We start from the raw sequence: 25,133 nt of genomic DNA on the forward strand, positions 1-25,133 counted from the left end.
GAGCAACCTCGACGACAAAGCATCCGCAAGGTGAGAAGCCCACACCAACTCGGCAACAAAGTATCTGCCGGAGAGGGGACCAGGATAGCGAACGGCCTAATGGAATTTTCAACGACACCTTAAGGAGGTAGATGACGCAAGCTGCGACACCATGGGCGGCTAGGAGCAGAGGCCGGGCAGGGCTTTCACCCAAATTCCAATCGACAACGAACGCGAACCCCTCCTTGCTGCCCAGCCGAGGACATGTCAGCGGCGACGTTTACCACTAGATCATAGGTTAGAACTCGGGGGGAGGGGGAGGGGCTTTAGACTTTATTGTCACGCAAGTGGGGGCTTTTCAATAATTTTCCGTCGACGTATATATCCCTTCCGCTTCCGGCCTTCAATGTAACGTTGGTGAGCAGTGAGCAGTGAGCACACGCAGACGCAGAGGACGAGGAGACGAAGGCGCGAAGCGCGAGAGGCGCAGCAGCGCGGCATGGAGTCGAGCAGGAGCTGGAGCATCGACAGCTACCTCAACGAGCACTTCGACATCCCCGCCAAGAACCCGCCCAGCGAGGCCCGCCTCCGCTGGCGCCGTGCCGTCGGCCTCGTCGTCCGCAACCGCCGCCGCCGCTTCCGCATGTTCTCCGGCCTCCACGCCCTCGACGACGCCCAGCGCCGCAAGATCCTGGTACGTACATACATCCCTCTGCTACAGGCCGTAGAGCTAGAACCCTTCTCCGCGTCGCGTCGCTGTCGTTGAATCGCGCCGTTCAAAACAGTGGATGCGCATTACGGGATTGGGAAATTGCTAGGAAACTTCCGCTGGATCAGCCTTGAGCCAATGAGCCTTGGTATGTGGATGAGCACGCCCGCCTCTGGCTAGCCATCGCTTTGTGCCTCCTATATGGACAGCCATGACATTGACTTGTCTCAGCCTCTCAGGTCCCAATCTCAAGCCAAGCATGGTTCCCATAAGCCACCATGTCAAATCTGGGGATGATGTCTGATTGTCTGTATTCTTCTCTCGTCTGAATTCTCTCAAGGTCGTGGAACAGGAACTTTAGATCCCGGTGGCGCCCCTAGCACACGGCCAAAACGTAGAATTCAGGATCTTTCTTTTTTCTTGAAAAAATTGGCAGGAGCTCTGCCTTTCAATTAAGAGGAGAAAAATAGTTGATTATGTACAAGCAAAACCAGGGCGGAGCATGAAAAGGATAGGCTCTCTCCAAACACTAAACCCCCTCTAGCCGAATGCTCTGATTCTTTGCTCAATGTCGTCTTTGATCCTTGCTGCTACTTGCATCACTGATTCAGAGTTGTTGTTGAATATGCGCTTGTTTCTCTCTTTCCAGAGGTTCCAAAAGGTGTATATGACCATGCCGTTGAAGCGTTTCCACTCTGTTAGGGGCACTACGGTAACAGCCTGAAAAGGATCCCCCTGCTGCTGTCTTAGAGCAGTATCGCAGTGTTCCCATGCAAGAATTTGCCTCCAAACCGCCTTGGTATAGGGACAGCAAAGACAAAGATGGAGTCCAGTCTCTAAGGGCCCGTTGCATAGAACACAGTGTTCCTGATGTGGCCAGCCTCTCTTTTGCAAGTTGTCTGCGGTTAGGAGTTTCCCGTGGATTAGAATCCAGGTGAAGACTTTGCACTTGTTTTCAGCATGTGCCTTCCAAATGCGATCCCTCGGGAATTTGGAGGAACCTCTGAATTAGATCCGATAAGCTGAGCGAGTTGAGTAATTACCATATGGTATCCATTTCCAGGTGATGGAATCTTTGACGCCTTGGACCAGATGCACATCCTAGATCCTGATCCAAAGGGAGACAAACTCCTCAATGTGCGTGGCTGTGGTGATATGTCCCCTCAGAGATCGTATCCAATTGTTGTTGCGGAGCTCCTGCTGCACAGTTTTATTTTTCCCGTGGACCAGCATGAAAAGATTTGGGCCAGGTACTTGGGTACCTCCCCATCAAGCCAATTGTTGTGCCAGAAGCGAGCCTTTGCGCCATCACCTAAAGAGATTGTGGTTGAGGAGTTGAAAAGGAGACGGTCGACATCATTACAGGGAAGCTCCATTCCTGCCCAAGGTTTGGAGCCTTCCGTCCAATCCTGCCATAGCCAGTGAAGTCAGAGAGCGTGACCAAACCTTTCGAGATTGGGAACTCCTAGGCCACCAAGGTCTTTCGGGTGGGTGACCGTTGGCCAATTTACCATACAATGTCCTCCATTTACGTTCTCTTCCCCTATCCATAGGAACGATCGCCTGATTTTGTCGATTTTCTTTTTGGCCCACGCCACCAGCGGGAAAACAGTTAGGTGATAAGTTGGCATGGCCGAGAGGATTGATGAGACGAGAGTGAGGCGTCCTGCTCTGTTTAACCAACACCCCTTCCATCCAGGAAGCCGTTGTCCGATGCGTTCGATGAGCGGCTGTGCATGGATTTTTTGGAGCGATCTGAAGTGAAGCTACAGGCCCAAATATTTGCAAGGGAAATTGCCTCGGGTACCTATGAACGGGGACAATACGTTGTCCAGATCAATTTCTTCACATCTTATCGGGTGGATGGAGATTTTCTACAGGTTGATATGCAAGCCCAAAAAATTCCCAAACGCTTCTAATATTATTTTAGTGGCCACAACGTCGTCTTTTATGGGGTTAATGAAGATTGTTGCATCATCCGCATACATAGATGTTCTCCATTTAGTTGCCACCAGAGGCATGGGGGTTAGTATCCCCTGCTGAGTCGCCATGTCGAGCAGGCGTTGAAGAGGATCCATGGCCAAGATAAAGAGCATGGGGGGAGAGGGGGTCCCCCTGACGGATGCCTCTGGCATGACTGAAGCTGGGTCCCTTTTGCCCATTGAGGATTGCACACGAGGAGGTCATGCGGAAGAGGGTGGAGACCCATTCGCGCCAACGTGGCCCGAACCACAGGGCCTGAAGGACCTCCAGAAGATAGCCCCAGTTGACAGTATCGAAGGCTTTGTGAAGTTCAAGCTTCATAAACAAGGACGACATCTTAAATTTATGCATCTTCCGCACCGCGCCTTGGACATAGAGGAAGTTGTCATGGATGCTTCGTTTTTTAATGAACGCGCTCTGGCGGTTTGAGACTAGAGAGTTCATGTGCGGGGCAAGTCTGTTGGTCAGCAATTTAGAGAAGATTTTCGCAATGCTGTGTATGAGACTGATCGGTCTAATGTCAGTTACCCTTAAGGCTTCTGATTTTTTTCGGTAGCAGCACAATGTTTGCCGAGTTCAGCAACTCAAAACCTTGGGAGTTCAAGTTGAAGAGGCAGTGCAAGGCGGCCATAACATCTTCCTTTATTATCTCCCAGCACGCTTTAAAGAAAGCGCCCATGAAACCATCTGGACCCGGTGCTTTATCTGGTGGCATGGACTTTATAATGATCTCTACCTCTTCCTATGTGAATGGTGTTTCAAGCTATGACAGGTCGTGCGCAGTGTACCCTAAGGTCTGCCAATTGAGGGTTGCATTCCTTGGGGTTGTGGAGCCAATGTGATCTCGGAAGTAATCTGCCATCACCTTTTCTTTTGCCTCGTGGGTCATAGCAATTCCTGTGTCAGTCTGAAGGCAATGGATGTATTTTTTCCTTTGGCACGTATTGGCTCTAATATGGAAGAACTTTGTATTGGCATCACCGCAACGGATGTATGTGAGCCTCGACCTTTGCCTGATCCTCAATTTTTCAATGGCTGCAAGCCCCACACTACGGGCTTTGAGACGCCGGCAGAGATCGAGCTCTTGGAGTGTAAGCACCCTATCTTCTTGTCCCAACTCTAGCTGCAACAATACCTCCTTGACTAGGGCTAGTTGTAGTTTGGTGCCCCCTACTTTCTCCTTTCGCCAGCGCTTAATGGCCTTTGCAATGCGTGCCATTTTTATCTACAGGCGCTTTAGAGGGAGTGTGGAGTGGACCTATCTGTTCCATACCTCATTCACCAATTCATGGAATCCGTCAACCTTGGTCCAAAAAATTTCATAGTGAAAAGATGAGTCTTTATGATGGTCCAATTCCCCCTGGAGGAGCAAAGGAGTATGGTCTGACATGTGGGATGGTAGCGAGTGAAGGAAGTAGGCTGGAAAGATGAGCTCCCATTTCGGGGTGCATAGAAGTGTATCAATCCTGGTTAGGGTCAGGTTGTCCTGCTCATTGCTCCAAGTGAAGCGTCGACCATTTAGTTTTATCTCTTTGAGGCGCAAGTGATCAATTGCCGCCTTGAAGGAACCCATCAGTCTCCGGTTAAGGTTTGAAATGTTTTTGTCCTCCGCTTGATAGATAAGGTTGAAGTCCCCGAGGATGAGCCATCTGTTGTGCTCTGGAGGTGGGATGCTTCTCAGTTCTTGGAGGAACTGAAGCTTGGCAGCGTCGCCTTGTGGACCGTAGACCACCGTGATTTGCCACTTGACAATGTCTGCCCTCATGGTGATTGTCGCAGTTATGACATTCGTGGTTAGCACCACATAGGAAAGGTCAAAGAAATCTTCGTTCACTGCAAGCAGAACTCCACCTCGTGTTTGTGCAGCCGGTAGCACCATGAAAGAGTTGGAGAATTGTGGACCAACTGTACGGGCAATGGTATTCTAGTCGACAAACTACAATTTTGTTTCCTGCAAACAAACCATCGTGGCGCATGTGGATCTCACCAGCTCATTGACCGTGTCTTGCCTCGTGCCGTCATTCAGCCCTCAAACATTCCAATTCAGGAGCTGAACGTGCATGGCGTGATGAAGACCCCAACCCGTGGTGCCCGTGCCTGGCATCGATGAAGTCGTGGGCTGCATCAGTTGATGGTGTGCTCTGGGCATACCTGCGGCGTCCATTAGTCGTGGATGAGTTGTCGTGGTGGGCGTGTCTTAATTCAGACCATTCCCTTTCCCTTGCCCGCTCTGGGGCATGAGAGAGGCTACGGAGCAAGCATGACCCACAATGGTCGCTCCTTCGTTCGCGACGGCCGTGATGTTCGTCGTCGTCGTCCTTGTCGCTGCATCGCCCATGACTGTTGTATGCTGGTGGTGGGTCGTGGTGGTCTCGTTGCGCGCGCTCGCCGTCGATGACCCCATAGTCCCAGACGAAGTCTCTGATCTTAATTCAGCCATGGTTGTCTGGAGGCATCTCGAACAGGTCCAGGTGGACAATGACATGGAAGGTGAATCCACGCCGCCCACGCGGTGGAGCTATGCCATGATGGATGCAAACTGTGCTGCCTGTGATTGTTAGCCAAGTTACCTTTGGGATGTTGGAGGGGTTGTAAGTCTAGGCCCAGAGCCCTAGTGTCTTCCCATTCCGTGGAGCGCCTCTCCACGAAGTCGGTGTCCTCTTGCTCTGGGTCACCATGGCCTTTGCACAGGCAAAGGACAACAGCGCAGGTGGAGAGTCGCGTAGCCTCCTCCTCCATCTCCAAAGTCATAGCGGCCAAGTGTAAGGTCAAGATGGCGACTAGAGGGGGGGGGTGAATAGTTGTTTCTAAATTCTAATCGTGACGGCTAACAGAAACAAATGCAGAATTAAAACAATCGGTCTAGCTAAGACTACACCCCTCTATCTATATTCTCTAGCACCTTACAAAGATCCTAATTAAGTAACTAAGGTGTCGGGCTAGCTAGAGCTCACCTAATCAATTTTAGAAGCAAGGTCACATAAACCTATGCCGCTAGTACTTTAAGCAACAGGGAGCTCCTACACATGCTAGTAAGCAAAAGCACAAAGCCAACTAAGCTCACTAGCAATGCTCAATAACAAGGCAACCAATGCCAAATTAGAGAGCGCAAATACTTAGCTACTCAAACTAAGCAATATGACTAACAAGGTTACACAAACCAAATTAGCCACGCAAGGGAGCTACTTCTTATGCTACACAAGCACAAAGGTAACTAGTGAGCTACACAAGCTAACTAATTACAAGAGCAACTGCACAAGCACAATGTATGTGAAAGTAACTACAAGCTTGTGTAAGGGGATTGCAAACCAACGGGAAGAACAAAGTTGACACGGTGATTTTTCTCCCGAGGTTCACGTGCTTGCCAACACGCTAGTCCCCATTGTGTCAACCACTCACTTGGTGGTTCGGTGGCTAATTAGCATCACCCGCCAAGCCCGCACGTCGGGCACCATAAGAACCTACCCCGAAAGTGAGGGTAGCTCAATGACACGCTCAACTAGAGTTGCTCTTCATGGCTCCCGTGGGGCGAGCATAATGCCCCTCACAAAGCTCTTCTCCGGAGCACCGCACAAGCTTCTTGCGGGCTTCGACGGAGACCACCACCAAGCCGTTTAGGAGGTGGCAACCTCCAAGAGTAACAAGCACCACCGGCTTGCAAGACGACCACCTAGTGCCACTCGATGCAACCTCACGATGCAATCGCACTAGAATTGCTCACTCACTCAATCGGATGAACACTATCAAGCTAGAGTGAGTTAGAGGGCTCCCAAGCACAACCACATAAGCCACCAAGGCTCTAGTGTGCTCAGCATCTAGCCCAAGGCCGAGACCCCCTTCTATTTATAGCCTCCACAAAAATAGAGCCGTTGTACCCATTCACTAGGCATAGTTCAGGGTGACTGGACACTCTGGTTAGATCGACCAGATGCACCCTGCCAGCGTCCTGTCAACGGATGGCTACCACATCACCCCCGGCTTCAAATACTAAGTGCCCGATCTCAACGATTAAGTTGCGACCGGACACAGCATAGTGAATGACCGGACGCAGGACCCCAACGTTCGGTCACTTCTAGTAAGGTTTCACTCACGACCGGACGTGTCTGGTCACGCACGACCGAACTCACCCAGCATCTGGTCACTCATAGTCTTCTCTGTGCGCCGCTACATCAGTAGGACCGGATGCTAAATAGTGTTCAACCAGCGTGCGGTCGCCTGCGTCCGGTCAAGAGACCGAGGGCGGCCTTCACTATGTGCCACTGACTGGACGTAGGACCCCAATGTCCGGTCACTGCATGACCAGCGTCCGATGCACTCTATGAAACCCTGTCTTTTCTATATAGAGCACCGGTGGCACCGTCGGACTGACACTCCGCCGGTGAAGTTTTGAACCCTTGCTCCCAAGTGCTAAACACAATGTGTATCACCTTTCGCCTCCGTTTCTTCACCGAGTTGATCCACATCAACTCCAACTTCTTCTCCTTTGCAAATGTGCCAACACCACCAAGTGTACACCACCATGTGTATGTGTGTTAGCTTTTCACAAACATTTTCCAAAGGATTAGTCACTCGATCCTAGCGATGATGCAAAGTTAGATCACTCGAGTGGCACTAGATGATCGATATGCAAACAAGTTTGCCCCTCTTGATAGTATGGCCATCTATCCTAAACCTAGTCATCAACTTCTCTACACACCTATGACTGGTGAAATGAAATGCCCTAGGTTATACCTTTGCCTTGTGCATTCTATTCCATCTCCTCAATGTTTGATGCAACACATGCACCAACCAATCACCAAATGGTATGATCCACTTCATATCATCACGTGACCATATTGGTTCATCGATCTTGACTACACTTGCTTTTCACCATTGCCTTTGTCCATCAGCGCCAAGTCTTGCTCAAGCTTCACCGCCACACGGTCCATCGCTCTAAAGCCTCCGAGTTGCCCTTCATGCTTGCAACCGGTCCATCAAGCCAAGTTTTGTCTTGATCTTCTCCACCTTGATCACATGACTCAATGTCATGTCTCATGTGTAATGAGCTCCTTCATCATCACATGTGTGAGCTTTGCAACAGCTCTAAGCCATTTTCACCTTCATGGCATATGTTGCTCATAAACATGTACCTGTGGACTAATCACCTGTGTATCTCACATAAACACAATTAGTCCACGTAGGTTGTCACTCAATTACCAAAATCACACAAGGACCTTTTAATCTTCCCCTTTTTGGTAATTGATGACAACTCTACAGAGATATGAAAATTAAGCTTTTTGGATTCATGTTGCTTGCCCAAACAATTTTACCATGTGTAAATGATTTTGGACAAGTACCATAAACCTGAAATGGTAGTATTAGCTCCCCCTACATATGTGCTAGAGTGTTTGGTTTGAAGCTCACACATATGCATAAATTGGAATTGTGGGAGAGTAATTACTACCAAATGATGCTAAGGTGTATAGAGTAAACCTTTGAAGTGTGATATCAATTGGAGTTGCACTTTTAACACCATCCTTAGCACCATTAGTAGCTAGATATCACTTGGAAATAAAAGCACTAGATACCTCATGAGATCAACTTTAAAAACAATGTACTAGCATTACTTGAAAAGTATACCAAATGTCTAGCTATCATCCTATGCATGATAGTTTTCATTTTATCAATCAAATTCTACAACTAGCATATAGCACACAAGCATGCATATTGAATTTAAAAGCTTATGTAATGTAAGCAAGCACATGACTATACACATATCAAATGCAACCAATCAAAATTCATGAGCTTGCCCCCCTACTTGTGTGCTTCTCTTGTCCAAGAATTTTGATCCATCTCTTTTCTTCAATGTTGCTCCCTCTTTGTCCATGTTCATGTTCAACCACTACTTCTTTGTCTCAATCTCTCCCAAAGCTTTCATATCTTTATACAATCTCTCCCCCTTTGTCATTAATTTGCATAAAAGGTGTGCTTCTTATTGATGCAAAGGTTTGCATTTGAGGTAGATGGTTGAAGCTTGAATCTTGCATTTTTATGGACATCACTTGATTGTTGGAATGACACCACTTGTAGATACCACTTGAATTGCCATGATACCTCTTGTAACTTGTAGGTACCATTTGTAGGGCTTCTTGAGATACCACACATATGATTTTTTATCTTGATATCAATTTGTGGACACCTCCCCCTATGTTATAGCATGGGTCATCCAATTGATATACTTGAGCTCTTGTAGGTGAGGGATGCATTCTTCATTTGATGATCACTTAAAGTTGAGGATCACTTGTGGAACTATCATCTTGCATGATTGATACCACGTGTAGATGTGATACCGCTTGAAAGAATTTTTTAGTATGGAACCACTTGTTGAATTTGTCAATTTTGACCATTTCTTGAACATTTGCTATCTTCATGAGTACCACTTATAGGATATCACTTGTGAGTTGATCTAGACATCACTTGTGAATTCTTGATGAAATACTTGAGTCTAGATACCACTTGAAAGAAACAAACTAGATATCTATTTGCATTGTTGTCTTGTGCTTGTACTCTTATCACTATCATGAGCTTATATGGTTGACTTGAACTAAATTGATTTGCCTAAGCTTCCAAGTCTGGTTTGAACAAATGGCAAGCTTCTTCATACCTCTTATAAGGGTTATCTTGCTAATGTTGTACTTGTCACTTTTTAGTAATCCAAATTAAATCAAGTACTTAGGTTCACTAGCTCATGAACAAATTCATATACTAACCGCTAGATTAACTAATCATTCAAGAATAGTGGTAGGCTATGAATTTAAACATTTTATTTGTTATGCATGATTCTACGAAGCATGTACTATATGCTTTAATCGCATACTAGTAAGGGATGAAATGATCATGCACATTATAATGATACATTTGCTATATTGGAGTAGAGGATAGTCATATAGATTCCTATTTATTACTCCAATAGCATTGTGAAGTCTAATTATATGCTTGGTGAAGACCAATAGATACTATTTTGAATTCCATTCTTCACCCATATAGAATAAATACCACTTATGATCAAGTGCACTTTCTTGTTATGGTTGGCTTGCTTCATCTTTTGATCAATGCTGGCATAAGAGCATCAACGTGAGAATACCACTTGAAATATCATGATTAGCTCTCTTTTTAGGTGTTGCTTGCTTTTTTTATCAACCCTTTTAATTGGTTCAACTAAGCATCTCAAATATTCCTCGGATCATCACTTCCATGTTAGCCTTCCAAATACCACACTTGGTTTACCTACACATAGGCGGTAAGCCCCTACACTAGGGAGAAGTGATCTCTCTCCAAGAACTATTCTTGACACTCACTTGAGATAAATTTGTTGATTGACCCAAGTGATGAACTTGATTTGATGAGTAACCTTGATTCCTTCTTTAAGTCCTTTTCTTTCTACTTGTTTAAGTCATTTTCTTTCTATCAAATGATTTTCAATAGTCACTAGAACTTAAACTTTATCTTCATCTTGAGTTTGATCTTGATCTTCCAATTTGAGTACCAAATGTGTGCAAAGTACACTTTCACAATCAAATGGTCTTATACTCATTTCTTGTCATGCTTCTAGATCATCTCAAAACCAAACTTAGGTACCTCAATTACCTATAAACATGATTCCAACTTGAGGACCTTTCAATTAAAGTGACTCTAGATCAATCCAATATTTGTCATTTTTCTAGCAGATTTTGTACTCTTCAAAGAAAACTGCATATCTCCCAAAATACAAATTCAAATACTACAAAATTTGGTGGAGATGTGCTTTACTAAGTTGTCTAGCAGATATAAAAAATTGAGCTTTATTTGACTTCATATGAACTGCCAGGAATTAGATCTTCCACCACTGCTACATGCTGAAAACTGCTGCACTATAGCTGACAAGATTCACTCCAAAACCAAAGCATCTTTTATCCAATTTTTATGAAATTTGTACAGCATATTATACCATAAGTCTAGAGCATGTATACCAATTTTTATATCAATCCAATAAGTTTTGATCACTCAAACATGGCTAAGATCACAGCTAGCTCAGATTTTCAATATAGCACAGATTTCAATCACTTGAGCTATACTTCATCAAATATGTATCAAACTTAAAACTAACTTGTTTGAATACTTTCACAAGATATAAATCCATTCAATCCACTCACTAATAGTTATCTCATGAATTTATCCAACACAAATCAATCCAAACTTGATTACCAAGCAATTATCCATTCAATCATCTTATAGCAAGCAACATTGCATATTTATCCAATTCAATCAACTCATATGCACCTAAATGAAATGATCAACAATAGATATACCTTGGTTAGCTCATGATCATCCAACTAGCAAGCTTCAACTTAATTATTTGCAAGCCATCAAATATATCAAATGAATCACCAACAACTTGAATTATAGCACTTGTTTGTTGATAGCACTTGGACTTTACTCAATTATCATGGCATTGGGTTTGAATATGCACTATGCTTCATATCTTGACTCAACATATGATGATCTATATAAAATCAATTGAATCAAGTCTCCAATACCGATGATACCTACAATCAATCATCCACTTTTTAATGGTACCCAAACAAGTTTGGGTCCTCTCAAGTTAGGAGCAACGTACTTAGGCATAGCCTTAGTATGAGTAGCAGGATGTTTTGCAATTGCAACCAATGAGGTACCATTGCCATCCTTTCTAAGCACATCATGATCATCAATTGAAATGGGCTTAGGAGTGTTACCTAGGGGACATAAGTGTGCCATGTGTCCCCTTTTTCAGCATGAGTAACACTTTCTCTTTGCTTGAGCCTTTTCTTCCTTGCTTATGTTGTGCTTCTCATTGTCTTACTTCTCCTTGTTTACTTGAGCCTTCTTCTCAAGCTTGTTTGGACAACCCGAAGCTAGGTGGTCCAATGTGTCACAACTATAACATCTCATGTGAGCAATCTTCTCCATTTTTTCTTCTTTGTTCTTACTCATTTGCTTTGCATCTTGATTCATCCTTGGACGCATTGCTCTTTCTCTTGCTTTTCCACCCCTTCTAGTTTTCTTTCTTTTTATCATCAAATTACTACCATCATGGTTGATCTTGATTTTCTCTTGGGGTGTCTTTTCTTGCTCAACTTGTGTCTTTGGTTGAGGCTTTACTTATTGCTTCACCAATTGCTTGGTTGGGCACATAGAGGTGAGATGACCCCATGTGCGGCACTTGAAGCACTTGTCATGCCTTAGCCTCTCTTCTTCTTTCTTTAACTTGAGCTTTTCTTCATTTGGGCAACCGTTTACAAGATGTCCCACTTCATGGCACTTGAAGCACATGAAATGAGAGAGCTTCTTTTATTCTTGCTCTTTCATTTCTCTTTCATATCTTCTCTTGCCCCATCTTTTGCCCTTGATCTTGCTCTTGTTGAAGCCAATGCCACTCATGTCATTGTGGCTTTCTTGATGATTGACTTTGCTAGTCTTGAAGCCGACGTCACTCTTGTCACCAAAGTTTCTTTGAGTCTTCAACATATGCTCAAAGGTGACTTGAGAGTTGTAGCACCTCTCTAACTTGTTGCTCAATTTCTTTACTTGTTCATTGAGCTCATTGTTCTCCTTCAAAAGGTTAGTCTCACAAGACAGAAGTAGAACAAGCATCTATTTGTGAAGAACATGGCATTTCTAATAAATCATCACAAGAGGTGGATACATGCTTCTTGCCTACATCACAAGGGTTAGCAACAATATGTGATTGATCAATTGACCCGTGTGATGAGCTCTCACTAGTTTTAGTTTTTCCATTGGAAAGTTCCTTAGTGAGAAAAGCATGGTCTTGTACCAAGTTATCATGAGCAACACTTAGTTCCTCATGAGCCAATTTTAGCTTCTCATGTAAACAAGTAGTAACATAAAGTAGATGCTTTTGTTGTTCACATGTGTTCTTTAGAAATGAGTTTTCATTTTCTAATTTTATGGTTTTAGCTTCCTCATTTTCTAAAGACATGGTCATGCTAGCAAGTCTACTAACAAGCTCATCATATGAATCAACATGATCAACCACATTAGCATTTGATACCTTAGTGTCACCTTGTGACATGAAGCAATGTGGTGTAGTGGATGGGCTTGTAGTAGCATCACAATCATCATCCAAGCATGAGCCATCATCATCACCATCAAGTGTGCAAGGAGTAGTATCATCATGTGCATCACTTGAGGCATCATCATCAATCTTGTCAAGTAATCTTGTGGTAGTATGATCATCATCATCACTTGACCATGAGGTAGAGCAATCTTCCACAATCACCGAATTGTGGTCATGCTCAAATCCTCATGCACCTCCTCCATGGGCTCATCATCATCATCATTGAAGACACTCCCATATATTAAGTTGAGGTACAACCAAATATCATGGGCGGTTTTCATGTACATGATCTCCCCAAATATGTTATCTTTCATGGATTGATAGAAAATGTTAGTAACTTGGCAATCGAGATGTAGGCATTTCTTTTGCGCTTTAGTTGCATTCTTTTCATCCAACGTATGAGAAAAGCCCACATCTACGATCCACCACATTTGGGGGGAAATGAACTTAAAATTGCATGTCATCCAATTTTTCCACCGTTCAAAGTGTGTGCCATCAAAAGTGTATGGACAATAAACATCTAGCCCATAAGTCGCCATCCTCTCGGGTCGATGAAGACCACAAATGAGAGACCTAGCTCCGATACCACTTGTAAGGTCGAGATGACGACTAGAGGGGGGGTGAATAGTCGTTTCTAAATTCTAATCGCGCTGGCTAACCGAAACAAATATGAAATTAAAACAATCGGTCTAGCTAAGACTACACCTCTCTGTCTATGTTCTCTAGCACCTTACAAAGATCCTAATTAAGTAACTAAGATGCCGGGCTAGCTAGAGCTCACTTAATTAATTTTAGAAACAATGTCACACAAACCTATGCTACTAGTACTTTAAGCAACGAGGAGCTCCTACACATGCTAGTAAGCAAAAGCACAAAGCCAACTAAGTTCACTAGCAATGCTCAATAACAAGGCAACTAATGCTAAATTAGAGAGCGTAAATACTTAGCTACTCAAACTAAGCAATATGACTAACAAAGTTACACAAACCAAATTAGCCACGCAAGGGAGCTACTTATGCTACACAAGCAGGAAGGTATCTAGTGAGCTACACAAGCTAACTAATTACAAGAGCAAATATACAAGCATAATGTATGTGAAAGTAACTACAAGCTTGTGTAAGGGGATTGCAAACCAACGGGAAGAACAAAGTTGACACGGTGATTTTTCTCCCGAGGTTCACGTGCTTGCCAACACGCTAGTCCCGTTGTGTCGACCGCTCACTTGGTGGTTCGGCGGCTAATTAGCATCACCCGCCAAGCCCGCACGTCGGGCACCGCAAGAACCTACCCCAAAAGTGAGGGTAGCTCAATGACACGCTCAACTAGAGTTGCTCTTCGCGGCTCCCGCGAGACGAGCATAATGCCCCTCACAAAGCTCTTCTCTGGAGCATCGCACAAGCTTCTTGTAGACTTCTACGGAGACCACCACCAAGCCATCTAGGAGGTGACAACCTCCAAGAGTAACAAGCACCACCGGCATACAAGACGACCACCTAGTGCCACTCGATGCAACCTCATGATGCAATCGCACTAGAATCGCTCACTCACTCAATCGGATGAACACTATCAAGCTAGAGTGAGAGGGCTCCCAAGCACCACCACATAAGCCACCAAGGCTCTAGTGTGCTCAGCATCCAGCCCAAGGCCGAGACCCCCTTCTATTTATAGCCCCCACAAGTTTGCCCCTCTTAATAGTACGGTCATCTATTCTAAACATGGTCATCAACTTCTCTACACACCTATGATCGGTGAAATGAAATGCCCTAGGTTATACCTTTGCCTTACGCATTCCATTCCATCTCATCAATGTTTGATGCAACACATGCACCAATCAATCATCAAATGGTATGATCCACTTCATATCATCACGTGACCGTATTGGTTCATCGATCTTGACTACACTTGCTTTTCACCGTTGCCTTTGTCCATCGGCGTCAAGTCTTGCTCAAGCTTCACCGTCACGCGGTCCATCGCTCCAAAGCCTCTGACTTGCCCTTCGCGCTTGCAACCGGTCCATCAAGCCAAGTCTTGTCTTGATCTTCTCCATCTTGATCACATGACTCAATGTCATGTCTCATGTGCAATGAGCTCCTTCATCATCACATGTGTGAGCTTTGCAACATCTCCAAGCCATTTTCACCTTCATGACATATGTTGCTCATACACATGTACCTGTGGACTAATCATCTGTGTATCTCACATAAACACAATTAGTCCACCTAGGTTGTCACTCAATTACCAAAACCATACAAGGACCTTTCACCAAGGCATTGCGCCCTGTTCGGCTGGTACATAAGCCGGCTGGTTGCGGCTGATTCAATAGTGTTATGTGAGAGAGAATACGTTGAAATAAGCTGACCCGGCTGAATGGCTGATTCAATAGTGTTTTGTGGGAGAGAATAAGCTGACCCGGCTAAAAAGTAGTTCAAGCATGGCGTGGCGCGGGAGGGATGGGAAGGAGCTGGGATCCGGTGGTGGTGGAGCAGAGGAGGCAGAAGGGCTGAATGCAGTGGCATAACGGGCAGGGAAAGATTTGTAGTCTCTGGATTTATGGCCAAACCTCCTGCACCTCAGACATCGCATTGGCTCCCTGCAAACATCAGCTCGGTGCCCGCCAGCCAGACAACGGAAGCATTTACCTCTCAGTGCTTCAGTGAGTGTGGAGCGGGGCGGAGATGAGCGGGTCGCTGGGCGACTTGAATTCGCCTGAGCGTCACCGTTGTGTCGCTTCCTCCGTAGTACTTCTGTTCATCCCCCTTCATCGTCCTCTGAGCACGCCTGGGAGGAGTGGCTAGGCATGGGCGCCCGGTCACGTGCGGTGCCAGTCTCCGCCGTCTTGTCGTTGCCATCTCAGGAAGATGCGCCGCCATTATTGCAGGATGGAGCACGCTGACTGTTGTGAGTTGCCGAAGATCTGAGGCAGGATTTGCTAGGTGCAGGGAGCTGGGTGGAATTTATGACGCCGGTGGTTGGGGGTTGAGTAAAGGAGAAGTGCACCCTCCGTTGGGTTGTGGCAGGGGTCGTGGTTGCCGTGGAATCGTCGATCTTCAGCTCGAGTGAGCCAACCAGAAGTGAACGCAGACGGGGCCGCGCAGGTTCCACGGGACCGTGTGGTGGTGGGTTTCCGCCCGGCGAAGTGGGCCCAGGCTGGGAAGTGGGGAGGATGGCGGAGGTGCATGGGTGGTGGAGAGCTGCAGGGAGGCTGCGGCGGCGGCGGATCTGGGCGCCGCCGTCGCACCGCCATGGAGGGTCGGGGGTCGAGAGGGAGAGGCTAACGGACACATTCTGAAAGTCTTTTAATGACGCCACCAGAAATAATACAAATAATATGGACCGGTGCAGGATCCTGTTCTGCCACTAGAATTAGAACCTAGCTTCCAAATTCCTTTGGATTGGATCTCAGGATCTTTCTTTTCGTCATGTTCTGATAGAAAGGTACCGCATGTGAGTATGTGACCAGCCCGGTTGACACACGGCTAATTCCAAAGGAAAACAATAGTTAACTGACATGAGCACATTATGTTTCATCACATCATTGCATTGCTTCGATCTTTATCATTAAAAAACCCCAAGCTGTATTGCATCAGGTGATGATGACACGTGAGTAGACAACTTGTTTTTAATTATACTACTCGGGCACTGGCTAGCGAGTATATATATTACTTAGTTCTTCATATTCGAAAATCAAAATTTGTTGTTTTACGCTCCCTCAAATTTGATCGATTAGCTCCAACTCTGACCCTAACACATGGCTGTAATACCATGTTACTAATCTTTTTGCTTTAGTGTATGATCTGTCCCTTAGGAACAACATCAATATATAAAGAATTCCTCATAAGTCATATAGGCCTAGAATATATGGGCCTTACATACTTAACAACACCATCAAGGTGTGGCAATGATGGATGACCATATGGCGCTTCATTCGTGAGTGACTGTGCATGCACAAGGTGCGTGTGGTCAGACCACAGAAGGGGTATGGTTAAACGGGCTATAGGGACAAGTCGACCACATGGATGTCAAAGACTAGAATTGATTTAATATGGTCGATGTACTGCTTGAGCGTCATAGATTTTTTGTATAGAGTAAATTGCTTGGAGGGCATGGAGCCTATTCTAGAGATAAGACATGTATCCTGGAATTATAATCAATCTAGTCTACCATATTTGGAGATTCCTAGATATATCCTGATATACTCTAACATCTCTCCCCACTCCCGCGTTACTCTAGGAGAGTCACACAAGTCGAAGGTTGTAAGCCAACGAAGTACCATCTCAATCAGCAATAACGGGCAACGTGTCGCAGATTCCGTGGTTGGAGTGGAAGCCGACAAGGTTGCTCAAGCAAGATGGTAGTTTTGTGCTGAGGTCGAAGTTGCTGAGCATGAGGGAAAATAGCCATGGCTGAGGATCCCTTGCATAGGGTAGCTGTGGTCAACAGAGATGTTGAGGTTGTCGAATGTGAGGTAGTTGCACAAGAAACCACAAAGTGCACTAATGGGCGCCACTGTGATGGTGGTGCGTAGAAGAAGTCATTGTAGACAGACTACAATGCGTCAATGTAGTCATTGAGGGAGAAGGTCAAGGTCGATGCCACCATGGACGAGGTGTATGTTGGGTTTGCTAGGCCTAGGAACGCATCAGGGACGAAGGCACACATTGGTGTTGCTAACACTGGACATGATGTGGAGAGGGCCCCAACCATGTGTCAATGTCTAAGGCGCCAACAAGAAAGGCCTCCATGAAGAATGCGGTTCACAAAACAGTAGGGGTAGAAGGCGCTAATGCAGATTTGTATATACATTATTTCTAGATACACAGCAAGACCTATGTATCTAGAAAAGCCAGAAAACAATTTGGAACGGAGAGAGTACTAATTAAGATTAGGTTCATAACAATGGTAGTTATGAGGTTGGTGCATATGTAACATACAAGCGTATAATAATGGATAGTTATAGGAGATATTAATTACTCAAATTGAATTGCAAAAAAACTGAATTCAGTTATTCTCTGTTTGGTAAAAGAACACATTTATGTTTCTGTGTCTAAGGGATGTTTTGCTTTTGCTACCAGGGAAAAGTTCAGGTTGTAATTAATGTGCACAAGGCAGCGCTGCATTTTATCGAAGGTGTGGATTCATCAACTAATTCTATCTGGCTTCCGTCTATTATTATTATCACCCTGTTGCATTTAAACTTGATAACAAAATTAAACAGGTATAAGACGATACCACCTATCTCCTGAGCTTATCGAAGAGGGATTTTGTATCAGCCCAGATGAACTGGCAGCAATTACTGGAATTCGTGAAGATTCTACAGTCTTCAAGACACATGGGGGAATTAGTGGAATATCTAGGAAAATCAAAGCATCATTGGAAGATGGCATCAAGGAAACTGAAATAGCAACCAGGCAGAAACTGTATGGCAGTAATAAGCATACTGAGAAGCCTCCTAGAAGCTTCTGGATGTTTGTCTGGGATGCATTGCATGACCTGACGTTGATTATTCTAATCGTTTGTGCCATTGTTTCTCTAGTAGTTGGCCTTGCCACTGAGGGGTGGCCGAAGGGCATCTATGACGGCCTTGGCATAATAACCAGCATTTTATTGGTGGTGCTGGTTACAGCGTCCAATGATTACAAACAGTCACGGAAGTTCATGGAGCTGGACTGTGAGAAAAAGAAGATATATGCCCTTGTCACTAGAGATAGGAAAACTAAAAGGGTACTGACTCATGATTTGGTTGTGGGTGACATTTTGCATCTTTCAATAGGTGATGTGGTTCCTGCAGATGGCCTGTTCATCTCTGGCTACTGCTTAGTCATAGATGAATCTAGCTTATCAGGTGAGAGTGAACCAGTTCATGTTTCTGAAGAAAAGCCTTTTATTCATGCTGGAAGTAAAGTGGTAGATGGGACTGCCAAGATGCTTGTAACTGTTGTTGGTATGCGTACTGAATGGGGCAAAATCATGGATACTCTGAATGATGATGGAGTGGATGAAACCCCTTTACAAGTTAAGCTTAATGGTGTGGCCACAATCATTGGACAGATCGGATTGGTGTTTGCTATCCTCACATTTTTAGTACTTCTAGTGAGGTTCCTGGTTGACAAGGGAATGCATGTTGGCTTGTTAAATTGGTCAGCAAATGATGCACGGACAATAGTGAACTACTTTGCTATTGCAGTGACAATCATTGTTGTCGCAGTCCCTGAGGGTCTACCACTGGCTGTGACTCTTAGCCTTGCGTTTGCCATGCAAAAGTTGATGAATGATAAAGCACTAGTGAGGCATCTCGCTGCATGTGAAACCATGGGTTCAGCAAGTTGTATTTGCACTGATAAGACTGGAACTTTGACAACCAACCACATGATCGTTGACAAGGTTTGGATCGGTGATGTATCCAAGTCTGTCAATGGTGATACAAATATGAATGAGCTGAAGGCTGCTACTGCAGAAAGTGCTCAGGACACACTTATTCAAGGAATATTTGTGAACACGGGTTCTGAGATCGTGAAGGGAGATGACGGCAAAAAAACTATCTTAGGCACACCAACTGAAGCAGCATTATTGGAGTTCGGCTTGAGCTTGCAAGGAGATCTATACGGTGAGTACAATAAGTTGGCAAGAGTCAAAGTAGAGCCTTTTAACTCAGTTAAGAAAATGATGTCTGTGCTAATACAGTTACCTAATGGAGGCCTCCGGTCCTTCTGTAAAGGTGCGTCAGAACTTATTTTAGGGCAGTGTGATACTTTCCTCAATAGTGAAGGAAATCTAGCACCACTGTCAGAAATGCAAAAGCAAAATGTCTTAAATATAATAAACTCATTTGCTTCTGAGGCATTAAGAACGCTTTGTATCGCGTTTAAGGATCTGAATGAAATTCTTGATGATCAAACAATACCAGAGGATGGTTACACACTAATAGCACTTTTTGGCATAAAGGATCCAGTCCGTTCTGGTGTAAGGGATGCAGTAATGACCTGCATGGCTGCTGGAATTAAAGTAAGAATGGTGACTGGAGACAACATCAATACTGCTAAAGCGATTGCCAAGGAATGTGGAATATTAACCGAGGATGGAATAGCAATCGAAGGAAGAGAGCTTCACGATAAGAGCACAGATGAATTGAAGGAGATCCTGCCTAAAATTCAGGTTTAGTTCAATTTCATTTGATGTTTTACTAATTGCTTTGGTAATCCAGTTTTCAAGCATTGCCCAAACCTATTTCATGAGTTTAGGTAATGGCCCGGTCCTTGCCGATGGACAAATATAAATTGGTGACAAGCCTAAAAAGCATGTATCAAGAGGTCGTGGCAGTTACTGGTGATGGAACAAATGATGGTCCAGCATTGCGTGAGTCAGACATAGGTCTGGCCATGGGCATTGCCGGAACTGAGGTATGTCTTCGAGTTCCTATGCCACATTTTGTTGCTCTGAGTCCCAAGCAAGTTAGGGTAGGCTAGAGTTGAAACCCACCAAGAGTCTCAAGTCATGGTTCAGGCACTTCAATAGCTGCTTTTCAAGCACTCCTATTCAAACATAGATCTCTAGGTATATTCCAAGTTTTTAAATCTCTTTTTATTACCTCCCCCATGTCAATTTCGGTCTTTCTCTACCTCTTCTCATATTATTAGCTTGGCTTAGGACTCCACAATACATTGGTGTCTCTGGAGGTCTCATTTGGACATGGTCAAACCACCTCAACCGATGTTGGACAAGCTTTTCTTCAATTGGTGCTACCCTAGGCGATCACGTATATCATCGTTCCGAACTCGATCCATTCTTGTGTGCCCACAAATCCATCGCAACATACGCATTTCTGCAACACTCAGCTATTGAACATGTCGAATCTTTGTAGGCCAATATTCTGTTCCATACAACATAGCCGGTCTAATCGCCGTTCTATAAAACTTGCCTTTTAACTTTTGTGGTACCCTCTTGTCACAGATAATGCTAGAAGATTGTCGCCACTTGATCCACCCTGCTTTGATTCTATGGCTAACGTCCGCATCAATATCTACATCCCTCTGTAGCATCGATCCTAGATACCGAAAGATATCCTTTTTATGCACTACTTGACCTTCCAAACTCACATCTCCCTCCTCCTGTGCAGCTCCGCCAAAGTCGCATCTCATGTATTCGGTTTTAGTTCTTCTCAATCTAAAATCTTTAGACTCAAGGGTCCGCCGCCATAACTCTAGTTTCCTATTTACTCCCGCCTGCCTTTCGTTCGCTAACACTACATCATCAGCGAACAACATACACCAATGGATATCCCCTCGTATGTTTCTGGTAACTTCATCCATTACCAAGGCAAATAGATACGAGTTTAAGGCTGACCCTTGATGAAGTCCAATTTTAATCGGAAAGTAATATGTGTTACTATCGTTTGTTCGAACACTAGTCACAACATTGTTGTACATGTCTTTGATGCGGGTCACGTACTTTGATGGGACTTTATGTTTGTCCAAAGCTCACCACATAACATTTTTTGGTATTTTGTCATAAGACTTCTCCAAGTCAATGAAAATCATGTGGAGCTCCTTCCTTTGCTCTCTAAGACTTCTCCAAGTCAATGAAAATCATGTGGAGGTCCTTCCTTTGCTCTCTAAACCGCTCCATAACTTGTCTTATTAAGAAGATTGTTTCTGTGGTTAATCTTCCGGGCATGAAACCAAATTGGTTTGTTGATATCGGCGTCGTTCCTCGCAGGCGCTGCTCGATGACTCTCTCCCATAACTTCACAGTGTGGCTCATCAACTTAATTCCCTCATAATTAGTACAACTTTGGATATCTCCCTTGTTCTTGTAGATTGGTACTAATATGTTTCTTCTCCACTTCTCAAGCATCTTGTTCAATCGAAAGATATTGTTGAACATCTTGGTTAGCCATACTATAGCTGTATCCCCGAGACATCTCCACACCTTGATTGGGATACCATCAGGGGCTATCGCTTTGCCGCCCTTCATCCTTTTCAAGGCTTCTCTGACCTCCGATTCTTGAATCCTCCGCACAAAGCGCCTGTTCGTGTCATCAAACGAGTCGTCCAGCCGAACGGTGGTGTTCTCGTTCTCACCATTGAACATTTTATCAAAATACTCTTGCCATCTATGTCTGATCTCATCCTCCTTCACCAAGAGCTGCTCCCTCTCATCCTTTATGCACTTGACTTGGTTGAAGTCCCTTGTCTTCCTATCGCGAGCCCTAGCCATCCTATAAATGTCATTCTCTCCTTCCTTCGTACTCAAACGTTGGTAAAGGTCCTCATAGGTCCGCCCCTTTGCCTCACTCACCGCTCGTTTTGCAATCTTCTTTGCCACCTTGTACTTCTCTATGTTGTCTGCACACCTGTCATGATACAAGCGCTTATAGCACTCCTTTTTCTTAATAGCCTTTTGCACATCTTCATTCCACCACCAAGTGTCTTTCGAGTTGCATCCGCTCCCTTTGGTCACTCCAAGCACCTCTGAAGCAACCTTCCGAACGCATGTTGCTATCTTCTCCCACATGTTGTTTGCATCGCCTTCGTCCTTCCAAGGGCTCTCTTCAATGACCTTTTCCTTAAAGACCTTTGATGCCTCCCCTTCTAATTTCCACCACTTTATTCTAGCAACCCTAGCTTATTTGTTCTCACGAGCTTACACTAGAAAGCGGAAGTCAGCTACCAAGCCAATAAATTCTCATATGCTCTATTTTAATGCCTCCGGCTGAAGGAAAATGTAATTAGACTTCTGCGTACTCCCTCTGATTCCAAATGTACTGTACGTCATTTCAGGATTCAATCACGGAAAATACTTTCATAGCATATAGCTTTACAAAAGTTGCAAGTCAAAGTCTCACATTGGAGTCTGTGTCAATCTCCTAAACGAATTATATTTAGAATCAGAGAGAGTATCATGTTTACTGCCTGCATTACTTTTTTACAGGCATATATTCCCTAAATAAATCCCAGTAATGTATTATTGTGTTTCATTTTGTCAATGCTCACTTTCCTAGTATAGGTGCTACAGAAACTTCTTTGCATCTGTTACTTCCCTTTGCTGGGATTGTTTTTGAATGACTTTTTTTTCCTGAAAGACCACCTTAGCCTGGATTGTATTTGTTATTCTATTCCACTAGGATTTTCTTTATGATACATATTGTTAGTGTAGACTTGTGATGCAAGTGTTTGGCTGGATGCAGGTTGCGAAAGAAAATGCCGATGTTATAATAATGGATGATAATTTCAGTACCATTGTAAATGTTGCTAGATGGGGTCGTGCGGTTTACTTGAACATTCAGAAGTTTGTGCAGTTCCAGCTTACAGTTAATATAGTGGCTCTGATAGTGAATTTCATCTCAGCGTGTATCATAGGTGTGCAAATCTAATCATGATTGCTTTGAAGTCCCTGCCCTACCTGCTTATTATGTTACTTACTTTTTTTGCTGCACGTTTTTTTAATGGGTTCATACATTGCCCACTTTGAACTAACATGTAGGTACTGCACCACTTACTGCCGTCCAGTTGCTATGGGTGAACATGATCATGGATACATTAGGAGCCTTGGCCTTAGCGACAGAGCCACCTAATGATGAAATGATGAGGAGACCACCTGTGAAACGGGGGCATAGTTTGATCACTCTGGTCATGTGGAGAAATATTCTTGGGCAGGCTTTATATCAGCTCCTTGTACTTGGCACTCTCATGTTTGTTGGTAAGAGGATCCTGAACATCGAAGGCCCAAATGCAGATAGAACCATCAATACCCTCATTTTCAACTCTTTTGTGTTTTGCCAGGTATGGGTAGCGCAATACACCTTTCTTATACCTAATGCTTCAATATGTGTAGCTTTGACATTGATTTACTTAGTAGTAAGTAGCAAAATCAACGCTTGATTAGCTCTGCCACTAATTGAGAGAACTAGCGGGCTCAATGTGATATGCATTGGGATTTAGCATGATAGTGAACTAGATACTGTTTTTTTTCTTTTCATCAGAAAAATGATCCATATAAGTTTAAAAGATAAACAGCAATTCAAAGGAATTTTGAACCATCTATGAATGCACATCAATAATGTGGTGTAGATTCGAGTGAAAATACAAGAACTATTGCATCTGTTCTAATGACGTAGCTGCATTTCATTTTGTCATTCTTTCAGGTTTTCAACGAGATAAATAGCAGGGAAATGGAAAAGATCAACGTGTTCAGAGGGATACTAAAAAATTGGATCTTCATCAGTATATTGACAGCAACCGTCATATTCCAAGTAATTATAGTGGAGTTTCTTGGAACCTTTGCAAACACTGTACCCTTGAGTTGGGAGCTGTGGTTGCTCAGTGTTATTCTTGGCTCGGTCAGTATGGTCATCTCTGTTATCCTCAAGTGCATTCCCGTCGAATCTAGAAAAACAAATATTATGCCCCATGGCTACGAGTTGCTTCCTGAAGCCCCAGAAACAGTTTAGTTTCACCCTTTTATTCCATGGTGACCAACCAATATTTATAGTGGAATGGAGTGTCTTGTCAGGATTTCTGTCGATGTGATTTTGTGGAGTACAGGGTTGACAGAGGAAGAGGATCAAGTAAGGCAGTGAGCTCCAAGACAAACTACAGACTGCAGACTGCTGCATACTAGAAACAGTGACGTATTTTGATTCTTCAGTGCATTTTAAAAGCTTCCATTTCAAGGATTGGTGCGAGTTTCTGCAGCCGTGGTCTGCAGAGTTTACAACTTTACATGCATGCACATACAGTCCTCATACCTGTGACTGTTGAGACAGTAACGCTACTTCAAGGATTCCATAATTCTACACACAATTCCCCTTCATTTTTTTCCTGTTCAAACGTTTTTTTTTTCACGACCGTGCGTTTGCACGTAATTTTCCTGTTCAACAAATGTAAATCGGACTGTAGCTATTTTTCTTTGATGTTGGAATAAAATTTGAATAAGAGGTTATATTTGCCGACGCACATAATTGTTCTATCCATAGATTACCTCTTTCTGTATTTCCTCCTTTTAAAAATTGCACATATCTCAAAGCTGCACCTCTATCTAATTAAACATTTTTCTTAATTATTTTCCAACTGGGTCACGCATGGGCCAGCCCTGCCCTCCGAACCCAGCACAAACCTTGGACCAAACTCATCTCTCCTGGTCACCAGCCCCAGTCATTCCGTTTCCTCGCAGCTGGCGGCGGTGCTCTCCAGTCTCCATGGACATCGCATGGGCATGGGAGGAGCGGCGTTCCAGCCAAAATCCAGTCAAAAGTCCACCCATCCCTGGCCCTTTGTTCGTATCTTGCTTTCCCGTGTGCCGGATGCCGGCATGGAGTGCACCTCCTGCCTA

General features: G+C 44.3%; 1 protein-coding gene across 1 annotated transcript; it reads left to right on the forward strand.

The window, feature by feature from the left end:
- The first annotated feature begins 284 nt into the window (after window positions 1-284).
- LOC136512548 (probable calcium-transporting ATPase 6, plasma membrane-type) lies at window positions 285-24,751 on the forward strand. The gene is made up of 7 exons (XM_066506521.1): window positions 285-673; window positions 17,879-17,933; window positions 18,022-19,958; window positions 20,045-20,203; window positions 22,990-23,161; window positions 23,286-23,584; window positions 23,947-24,751. Exons 1-7 carry the CDS (start codon window positions 479-481, stop codon window positions 24,250-24,252), a joined length of 3,123 nt encoding a protein of 1,040 aa, XP_066362618.1. The 5' UTR covers window positions 285-478; the 3' UTR covers window positions 24,253-24,751.
- The last annotated feature ends 382 nt before the right edge of the window (window positions 24,752-25,133 follow it).

This window comes from Miscanthus floridulus, chromosome 16 (genome assembly GCF_019320115.1).
Source record: "Miscanthus floridulus cultivar M001 chromosome 16, ASM1932011v1, whole genome shotgun sequence".
NCBI classification, from domain to species: Eukaryota; Viridiplantae; Streptophyta; class Magnoliopsida; order Poales; family Poaceae; genus Miscanthus; species Miscanthus floridulus.